General features: G+C 43.2%; 1 protein-coding gene across 1 annotated transcript in view; it reads right to left on the bottom strand.

The window, feature by feature from the left end:
• Positions 1-2235: 2235 nt before the first annotated feature.
• LOC310785950 (GTP-binding protein REM 2-like) overlaps positions 2236-11458 on the bottom strand; it is a gene marked incomplete at both ends in the record, with an annotated part of 10094 nt that continues 871 nt past the window's right edge. Inside the window, 5 exon segments of the mRNA XM_083647131.1 lie at positions 2236-2534; positions 4874-5051; positions 8588-8661; positions 10917-10923; positions 10925-11224. Of these exon segments, the coding sequence (XP_083503257.1) occupies positions 2236-2534; positions 4874-5051; positions 8588-8661; positions 10917-10923; positions 10925-11224 (858 nt within the window).

Below are 11458 nucleotides of genomic sequence, written 5' to 3'. Positions count from 1 at the left end.
TTCGTACATTGAAACTGCATGCCAGTCTGCTCTCCCATTTTAGAAAATCAGATCACTGTCACACTTCCTGTTCCGATGTCAAAGCCCTCGCAACCCCCCCCCCCCCCCCTAATCTCTGAGTTGCAGCTAGTTTGCCAGCAATTTCTATCTACTTTTGTAAGCTACAAGGTAGCCAGAAGGGTTCAGCATGAATTACTTACTGATGGTTTGACAGTCTTACCCTTATATTTACCATCTGAACCGTGTTCACATATCCCTCTAATAATAATTTCTCATTTGTGCTCTCTGTGTGGCTGGCAGACCTCATGATTGAACATGTTACAATTTTATCCTGCCACAAGAGGGAGCAGCTCCTGTCGTGAGCATAACAAAATGTAAGCCCAATACAAGAGGTTGGAGGTTTGGAGCCAAGGGAATGAGTCAGAATATCATGCCACCATTTTATTTTTTACTTTAATTACAGCAGAGGTCCCTCTTTGAAAACAAATAATATAACAACCTATGTTAGTCTTGTCCATGTGGGTAGAAGTGTGAGGATGGATCTGTGCTGAGGGTAGAGTGGTGCAGGTGAGTGCAGGGCAGCTGATATCTGATGAAATTCTCCACATTTTAATTCAGTGTTACATTTTATATTAGCAAATGCAATTTACTGTGTGCATCACAGAATCTATATGCAACATATGGAGAAAATTTGGAGTTCAGTTGCAGCTCAAATGGACGCAATGTGTCATGATTGATTCTAGGTCTCCTAGACAACCGTAGCCTGGCAACAATCACTCTACATACAATAATCTGCTTTTCCCTCTCCATCCCTTTCCCTGCTCTCATGCTCTTAAAGTGCAATTTGTATCTCTTTCTGTCCACTCTGCTGGTCTTTTCGTTTTATACTGCTGGCTGTCCCCATGGATACCACATTATCTGAGAGTAACATGAATCATCAGCAAAGTCTAACCCACTAATTATGAAAATGTGTGACTATGACTTTACCCTTTGCTTGTACTGTTGCTTGACACTTTGACTGCTTTATTATTCATTGCAATCATAAGAATGTGGTGTTACTTGTATTGTAATAACGGAACCCAAGGAAAACACACAGCAACCTTCTCAAGACTCATAAAAGCAGTTTATTTTGTTCTCAAAACAAGGAGGGTGGCAACTTTATTACTACTACAGTCTATTTACAGGCGTTCTAAAACAGTATCTTAATGAGTGTTCATCAGTACTTCAGATGATCTTGTGTACAAAGTTTCTATATTATCCTATGCATCAACGTAACCGCAACCTTGTCATTCTCCTCCCTATACTCTCCTTTGCTGTGTGCACATTGTCTTCTCATTAGCCTACTGTGCCACTTTCACATTCACACATTCTCCTCTCTGTAACTTGCTCATATTTATCTATATTCATCCTCTCCAGTAAATTGCTTTATTATCCGCTTTCTCTCTCTCTGTATACTACAGGGGTTCCCAACCTTTTTTGGCTTGTGACCCCACTTTGACACAAAAATCGAGGGACCCAGACATTCAAATTTCGGTACAACATCGGTAATATCATCAGTGACATCATCAATGATGACTTCTTTCTCCCAATTCTGACGTTAATCTGAGAATTCCGACATTAAACTCAGAATTCTAACTTTAATCTCATTAAACTCAGAATTCTGACTTTTTTTCTCAGAATTCTTACTTCAATCTGAGAATTCTGATTTTAATCTCAGAATTTTTAAATTAAACTCAGAATTCTGACTTTAAAGTGATAATCTCAAAGATTTTCATGTCAATAAATATCTGTTAAGTCACTATATCTATCACCGACTGAGTTAACACAATGGTGATTGATGGAAGCCTTTGCATTATCAGTTTTGCAGCTTCCTTTTGACTTCTGACTTTTTTTGAATTTTGACACTAAACTCAGAATTCTGACTTTAATCTCAGAAGTCTTCTGACTCCCCCCGCCTCAGAACTTTGACTTCCCTTCCCCCCCAGAATTCTGACATTAAACTCAGAATCCTGACTTAAACTCAGAACTCAAATACATTTTTCAAATGTGACCCTAATCCTCTTCGGTAGTTTAAAATTGTGTGTGGTGTAAAATAAATAAAAAATAAAATTCAGGCGACCCCATTTGAATTCCAGGTGACCCCACGTGGCGTCGCGACCCCAAGGTTGGGAACCACTGTACATTACACCTGGCTATCTCTGTTAACGGCCTAGCCATTAAGCTCCTCGTCCTCGATCACAGCGCCCCGAGATCGTGGCAAGACCGGGACTTCTGCCTGAGGAACTTGCCCGCCTCTCGCTCTCTTTCTCGAGGGTAGCGGGGCACCAGGCTGGACAGGAAGCGTTTGGCACGGGAGGTTATGCTTTCGCGCTGCCCTCCTCCGCTCATGTCCTCGCTGCTGGCTCCTGGGGGCCACGGTGCCTGGCCCCTTGCTAGCCTCACCGCACACTCCAGCAGCTCTGGGGTCCGGTGGTCCAGAGAGGCAGAGATCTCCAGATACAGGCAGTCATACAGCGCAGCACTGGACATGGCCTCTGAGCGAAGAGAGCAGAGAGGAAGGGACAAGATGAGTGAAAAGAATAGGAAAGGAGAGGAAGAAAGACACCAGCAATGCATGAAGGCAGCTTTCAGGGCTCAACATTATTTACAGTTAGAGTTCGGGACTGCAGTGGTGTCAAGTGCATCTTTATGAGTAAAAGGGTGAAGCTCATTTTGTCTCTCTTTTATTGCCGTGATGCAGCAAAGCTCACCTCCGTTCGACCTCAGAAATATTAAGGTTTCTCTGGATCAGAGCCAGCCCGTGGCATTAACATTATACAGCCGCTAAGAAGGGCCACATGGAATTATTATTATGATGGGACTGGAGTCATTTTGTGGATATGGTTGGAGTGTTTCTGGTTCACAAACAGTACTTTGTTTATGGTCACCAAAAGCTTTGGGCATGCTCTGCTCTGGATCTTAACAGTTATTATATTGGATATGATTATAGAAACACATACAGTATAATCCCCCCCCCCCCCCCCGACACACACACACACACACACGCACGCACGCATGCACGCACGCACGCACGCGCGCACACACACACACACACACACACACACACACACACACACACACACACACACACACACACACACAGGCCCCAGTGTGCAACGCTAAGACAAGTTAAAGTAAGCCATGAAGGGGGTGAAACAAAAGGGTGAAAAATGGCTAGAGGCAGATCAATTCTCTTACAGTAATTAGCTCTAATTAAAACCTCATTTGACAACTAGAGATTGCACAATCTCCGATATGGTTAGATATTTTTTAAGAGTAAGCAGTTAAGGTTTAATATATTAACCATCATTAACAGACATGGAAAGATGATCTACAAATTCTCAGGTGTGCTCTGTAGCACAAAGACAAGTCATGGTTAGCCAATGAGAACATATCAGAGGGGGGGGGGGGGGGGGGGGGACGAATGAGAAAGTGGTGAAAACAGGAGAGGTGAGGGGTTTGTGTTTGCTAGGAGAACGTGAAGCAAATTAGTATCATTTTGATCTCCAAAAAAGACCTCACCAAAGTGAAGATATTCACTCCAGTTAGACTTGAGAGAGCGCCTCTAGCCAAAGGTCTAGTAGTACATGTTTTGCTGTGTAAACAGGCTTCAAATCTGCTTTAATTTTGGAGGGGAAAGTACTTTGCATGTGGTCTTTTCTATGTAGGTGCTCATCCTGATTGAATAGCACAATAGATGCTTACACCAGATTCTGTGTATTGGTCAAACTGGATGAATATGGACATGATGGAGTGCCCTCACAGTGAATGTGGCTTTCCTGCTTTCAACTATAATTGTTCCTGCTTTCAAACTCCCACACTGTGGTGGAGCTGAAACACTCTGCCATTTACATTCTCCCATATTTATATTTCACCCAACAGCAAGGTTCCCTACGGAGATACACAGCTGAAAATGTCAACACCCACTGATGACAGGAGCACAACAATGGTGGAAAGCATCAAGAAACTAGAAATAACTGCCTTGTGGTTGTATGCCTGCGCCAACAAGTCACGTTGCAGGACAGGTTGACCAGACTTATAAAATATATGTAGTGAAGACTTTGAAGGAATAATAATAAAGGGTATTAAAACGAAATGGAATTTATCACTCTATTGAAATGTATGATTCCAGTGAATAATTTCCAGTGAGAAACATGTTGTCTTCACTTAGAGACTATTTTCACAGACAAGTACAGAGGACTGATAGAGCTCCTCATCACATGGTGCAACGACAATCACCTGAAGCTCAATAGCAGCAAAACCAATCAGCTTGTGGTGGACTACCAGAGGAACAGGAGGACCCCTGCCCTGGTTGTCATCCAGGAAGAGCGAGTGAAGAGGTGGGGTCATACAATGGGGACCAAAACAATATAATTAATGTGATTATTAAGTCAACTTAAATAATTTTGGTGTGTACAAATGTAGGTGAGAACACTTCCACCCTTTTTGTAGAATGATCCAAGACCGTTTTCTCAGCTACAGTGGTAATCAAAACATTATGATGTCACAGTGAAGTTGACCTTTGAACTTTTAGATCTAAAATGTCATCACTTTATCATTTTATCCTATTGACATTTGTGTGAACTTTTGTCATAATTAGCCTAATGGATTATTGAGTTAAGGCCAAAAACGTCTTTTGTGAGGTCACAGTAACCTTGATCTTTGACCACCAAAAATCAAATCAGTCCTTGAGTCCAGGTGGACGTTTGTGTCAAATATGAAGAAATTCCCTCAGGTGTTCCTGACATACGTATCCGTTGGCTATTGCCGGCAAAGGCATAAGAAAAGAGGACAATAGAGGAGTGAAGGCCTCAACAATACAGCATCATCTTACCTTGATAGGTGACCTCGCGTGAGCGGACCAGGTCACTCTTGTTGCCCACAAGGACGATGGGAGTTTGGGGCTGATTCTCCCTCAAGAGAAGTCGGAGTTGAGCGGTGCGGTGGAAACTGCGTCTGTCTGTCACTGAAAACACCAGAACACACACCTCACACTGCAGAGCCGACAGGTCCTGAGGGAAGGAGAGAGAATCACAGCCACATGATGCAACATCTCCCACTGGAAAGGATGTGGGGAGAGGAAGATCAGCTCTGATAGTTGGCTTTGTGCATAAGAAAACCAGTCTCTAGGGAATGGGATAAACACATTTCTAGATTCATATGGAACAAAAAGAGACCTCGAGCAAAATACTCAACCCTGAAATCACTAGTACTTTGGTGTAATCCAACCTATGAAGCTACATGGAAAAACATTATGTTTCCTTGATGGATACACCAATTCAGTCTGTTCTGTTGTATCGACGGGGTGAAATAAATATTTCAATGACAGAACGTACGTGTTGGTCTATGGCTAGTGGTGGTTAAGTGAGTCCAGCTTCATGGTATTGGGTTGGACAATCTACAATCCACACCTCACAACAGCATTGTATGATCACAGATACAGGCAATGGACCCAACATTGCACTCTGTAGAATTACAATAAATTAGGAATTGATAGTTTTCTGAACCTATACCAATTATTTGAACTCAATAGACAGGATTTTTTTTTTTACATGTTTGTCACTTTTTTCTTCTTCTTTTTGTTTGAAGGACTGCTCCCCCCCCAAAAAAATAATAATATTAAGATGTTCATAGTCTTATAAGGGTGTAAATAACAAAAGGGCTATAGCCCAAATGTACACTATCATCTCAATCAACAACAATTCAACTGACTATGTCAGACAGTGTTGGGAAAAAGACATGAGGGTGGAAACACCTGAAGAGGTGTGGTTACAGGCTTGGGAAACCCAGTGCTCTGTGACTAATGCTGAAGAGCCTGATTCGCTTCTTATAACGTCAAAGCAGAGATCCAAATTTACTGCATCCCTGCACCTTTGCCGGAGGGAGTTTGGATCACTGCAAGTGGACCATGCACACATATTGCACACATACTGTGTCCACGTATTCACTCTTTCCGGGAAGATGTTGGGAGGTATAATGTCTAGGATGTGTCTTTTCCCCCTCTCTGTGCCTTGGACTTATGTCTGAAGGCTTATGTAAAAGTGATGCCTGCCTACCTCCTGAAAGTTCTCTTGGCTACATGTAGAAAAGCTGTCACTAAATGTTGGCTTCAGAGAAACCCCCCTACTGTGGACCTTTTTACAGGTCTTGTCAATCATTGTCGAGTCATGGAAAAGATGCCTTGTAGCCTTTGTCTACAAAGACATACGAGGAAGAATACTGGAGGAAACCGCGGGCTGCTACTCACAGGAAATTGACACTGATTACGGTAGGTTTTTCTTCTTCTTCTCTCTCTTACATTAGGCATCAATGGTGAAACGCTTGTGTGATGAGCTGTACCTGCCTAACCGTGTCTGACGATCGCTGATAGCAAACAAGACCTCATGTTCTAATCTCTGTCCCACATGGATGTTTGTACACAACATTTGAAATATTGAAAAAAGAAAAGAAAAAGAAAAGCAATGTCTAAGCCTTTTGGGGTTCTGCTGTCATTGTAGTGGGCTGCGTTACCATGGAACACACGCATATAGGTCAGAAAGGTTTGTGTGTTCACATCATCATACTTCAGTGTTGCTGGGAAGCATGGAGGGTGATGGACAAGTCACTTTCATTTCGGACGGTAAACGCGCCATGGTCGTAAAAAAAAAAAAAAAAACTTCCAGACAAACTCATGATCATTTGGCCGGGGTTGCTTTCCGATGTTCTCATAAAGTTGTCAAAGCCTTGCAATATAAACATGGAAGAGCAGCCTGGTGTAGCGGTAGACAATTGCTCTATCTAAAATGTCCTGTGGTTTCAAATTACTCCTGTGCATAGCGACTACAATTCACCTCAGCTACCATCCTCTCCAAATAGCACACACAGACGCTCCTCACAGCGTACATATCCTTGACTGTCTGGATCCTTCAGCCAGTCTAAAGGGAGTGCTACCTCCGGGCCTTTCATTCAATTTGAATTGAATCGAGATGGCAAACTGAGCACAGACCAAAGCCTCATGATAGAGAGGGAGCATGATACTCTGAGAATATGAGCACATTCCTTGTAAGGCAACCATTACAACCTCTCTCAAAGCAACGAGAACTCATTATCATAGAAACAGTTAACACACACAAATGCGTACAGCAAAAAGACAGATTGTGTCAAGAGGTGTTGCGGTGTATGCGGTGTTTCCCAACATCCTCTTCAATCACAAACATAAATAATGTGATACTGTAATGCCTTCATTTGGCACATCTGCTCTGTGGGCGCTCTCTCTCACATCCACACACAGACACATCCACACGCACACGCACACGCACACGCACACGCACACGCACACACACACACACACACACACACACACACACACACACACACACACACACAGGTACACACACATGTACACACACATGCGCATGCCTCTGAACTGAGCCCAAGGGATATGAGGGAAATGTGTTGAAAACAACCTGATAACGAGCTTTCTGCAGCCAAAACAGTTAAATTCTCATCTGTTGTCACATTTTTGAACAAATGCCATTTGCACAAGAAATAAACTATGAATATGTAATATCTATGCATTTACAATATATACTATACACAGTATTTATCCTTTTTTATCCATTTTGTTTTTCACCCCTTTCATTTGAATCAGTTTCCTCCCTTCATCTTCTCCCTGTAGGCCAGAGGTTCTCAAATGTTTTTCAGCCAAGGACCCCTTACAAGATAGAAAATATACTGGGGACCCCCTCATTCTGATTTGTGATTTTGGGCTAAGCTTAATTGTTTCCACGGTAACGTGCTTGACTTTTAATTTGATAGGTTTGTTATTAGAATGTAATCCATGAACTATTTTAGATTTAAAGCATAAACTATTTTCGTTGAACTATGAAGATTTTGCACAATTTTTTTAATAATTTTTTTATTACATTACATTTACATTACGTCATTTAGCAGACGCTTTTGTTTTGTCCAAAGCGACTTACAATATCACAATTTGTCAACAGTACAGAAAACCACTATGCAACACAATCAATGACAGCCAATATATTTTTGATAGACTAGCACCATGTAGGAAGTAGTTTGAGAAGGAATAAGTAACATGTATCATTTTTTTTAAAATAAAAAACCCCCTTTTTTTTTTTTTTTTCTTTTTTTTTACTTTTTTTTTTTTTTTACCTGAAAACTTTTCTCGGACCCCCTGTCAAAGTGCCACGGACCCCTGGGGGTCCGCGGACCCCCATTTGAGAACCACTGCTGTAGGCTACTGTATTATCTGTGTTCCTTGTTTGCAGATTTTCATATCAATCAATTACTGTTCACAAACAAATAACTCCCTGCACTCAGGCAGAAACCCTGCTACTATTTCCCCAGCGTGTCTGCAGTAATAGATAGACCAGCAACACTGTGACTAAACGAGATGAACAAACAGGCAGGTGCCATGCCAAATGACTAAAGTAGTGTAGCTGGGTGTCGAGGCAGCAGTGCTTATATATGCGGATAAAGGGCTCAGTGGTCTAATGAGGGAGCAGGCAGTTTGGGGACTGAGGTGCTGAGGTGTTGTTGGGCTCACCTGTCTCCAGTTGTCATAGATAATGATGACGCTCTCCTCCTCATCCACGGTGACTGTGCGAACATAGCCCTCGCCTAGGGGGCAGGGAGAGCAGGCGTTAACTCTCACATGAGAGATGGGTGCTGTGATGTATTTACCTGCCATGCACTGCCAAAGGGACAGTTTCTTCACTGCAACACTGTATTTACCTGCTGTGCACTGCCAATGGGACAGTCTCTTCACTGCAACACTGTATTTACCTGCTGTGCACTGCCAAAGGGACAGATCTCTTCACTGCAACACTGTATCTACCTGCTGTGCACTGCCAAAGGAACAGTTTCTTCACTGCAACACTGTATTTACCTGCTGTGCACTGCCAAAGGGACAGATCTCTTCACTGCAACACTGTATTTACCTGCTGTGCACTGCCAAAGGAACAGTTTCTTCACTGCAACACTGTATTTACCTGCTGTGCACTGCCAAAGGGACAGTTTCTTCACTGCAACACTGTATTTACCTGCTGTGCACTGCCAAAGGGACAGTTTCTTCACTGCAACACTGTATTTACCTGCTGTGCACTGCCAAAGGGACAGTTTCTTCACTGCAACACTGTATTTACCTGCTGTGCACTGCCAAAGGAACAGTCTCTTCACTGCAACACTGTATTTACCTGCTGTGCACTGCCAAAGGGACAGTTTCTTCACTGCAACACTGTATTTACCTGCTGTGCACTGCCAAAGGGACAGTTTCTTCGGTGCAACACTGTATTTACCTGCCATGCACTGCCAAAGGGACAGTTTCTTCACTGCAACACTGTATTTACCTGCTGTGCACTGCCAAAGGGACAGTTTCTTCGGTGCAACACTGTATTTACCTGCCATGCACTGCCAAAGGGACAGTCTCTTCACTGCAACACTGTATTTACCTGCTGTGCACTGCCAAAGGGACAGTTTCTTCACTGCAACACTGTATTTACCTGCTGTGCACTGCCAAAGGGACAGTTTCTTCACTGCAACACTGTATTTACCTGCTGTGCACTGCCAATGGGACAGTCTCTTCACTGAAACACTGTATTTACCTGCTGTGCACTGCCAAAGGGACAGTTTCTTCACTGCAACACTGTATTTACCTGCTGTGCACTGCCAAAGGGACAGTTTCTTCGGTGCAACACTGTATTTACCTGCCATGCACTGCCAAAGGGACAGTTTCTTCACTGCAACACTGTATTTACCTGCTGTGCACTGCCAAAGGGACAGTTTCTTCACTGCAACACTGTATTTACCTGCTGTGCACTGCCAAAGGGACAGTTTCTTCACTGCAACACTGTATTTACCTGCTGTGCACTGCCAATGGGACAGTCTCTTCACTGAAACACTGTATTTACCTGCTGTGCACTGCCAAAGGGACAGTTTCTTCACTGCAACACTGTATTTACCTGCTGTGCACTGCCAATGGGACAGTCTCTTCACTGAAACACTGTATTTACCTGCTGTGCACTGCCAAAGGGACAGTCTCTTCACTGAAACACTGTATTTACCTGCTGTGCACTGCCAAAGGGACAGTCTCTTCACTGCAACACTGTAATACTGCTCTGCATTATGACATGTTACCTTGTTACACTCAAACACAAACTAGGGATGCACCGATTGTGACATTCTGGGCAGATTTTTTAAATAATTTGGCCGATAGCCGATATCAATGTTTTGTTTGTTTGTTTATTTTGTTTTTGTTATTTATAACTGAACTGTTTGGAAAAGTCAAAAAGTGGCGACAAGATAGCTCAGCAGGCCAATATAATAGCACTTGTGCCCTTGTCCTATGAAGATGTATTGTGTATTAACTTTTTAGTATACCTGTACATTACTTCTTTATTAATTAAATTCTTTATAAGCATCAAGAAGCTCCCTTTTTTCTATTTACTAACTGAACTGTTTTAAAGTTTTTCAGACCTTCGTCACACTATATTTGAATGAGCACAAATTCAATATAGATTTATGAAACAACTTTAATGACCTTCTTTCACATGACAAATATTTTGTGTGTGAAAAATAACTGTTTCAAAAAGCCTTTTTAGCCTGCTATACAACTACCTATTCACAACAGATCAATCGGCCACTGCCATTGGTGAATGTTATCATCTTATTTGCCGATAGGCCGATGGCAGTCAACAAGGTGAATATCGGGGAATACCGATGTACAGCCGATAAATCGATGCATCCCTAACACACACACACACACACACACACACACGCACACACACACACACACACACACACACACACACACACACACACACACACACACACACAAGCACGCACGCACATGCGCACACACACACACAGCTTTGTACCCTCAGAAATCCACAGAAGCAGTCCTGTCCATATCCCCGGCGAGGGTAATGGCCAGAGAGGACTTGCCCACCCCGTTTTGCCCCAGCAGGGCGATGCGTAACGGCCCGTCACGCCGGCCCTCCGCCCCGGGCACAGAGTCCTCCACCGCCGGGCTGAAGCTGATTGGCGGAGGAGGCGGTCCAGCCGCCCCTAATGTCCAATCACAATCATCATGGACAGCTTCCTCTCGTCTGAGCTGGTGCTTAATTGGCAGAGGAGTGCTCCCTCTGCGAAGAGTCGGGGTACTGGACAGAGTCATGTTGTCACACTGGAAGAGAGGGGAACATGGAAGAACTCATTATATTGAGTAACATGGTGCTGTAAGCGATTCTGGAAGAAGGATTGAGTCAACATGGTTCTGATTCTCAAGCAGTCAAATAGGCCTACTGACACTTTGGGTTGGTGATCCGGTCCAGAACATCAATCCAAAGCATCAGTATTTGACTACTTGGGAATTAGAACCGTGTTGACTCAATCCCCTTTCCTCCTGATTGGATAAAGT

Source organism: Poromitra crassiceps (genome assembly GCF_964638095.1).
Source record: "Poromitra crassiceps genome assembly, chromosome: 12".
Classification (NCBI taxonomy): Eukaryota; Metazoa; Chordata; class Actinopteri; order Beryciformes; family Melamphaidae; genus Poromitra; species Poromitra crassiceps.
The sequence above is the reverse complement of the archived record's forward strand: the minus strand, read 5'-3'. Positions and strand labels throughout refer to the sequence as shown.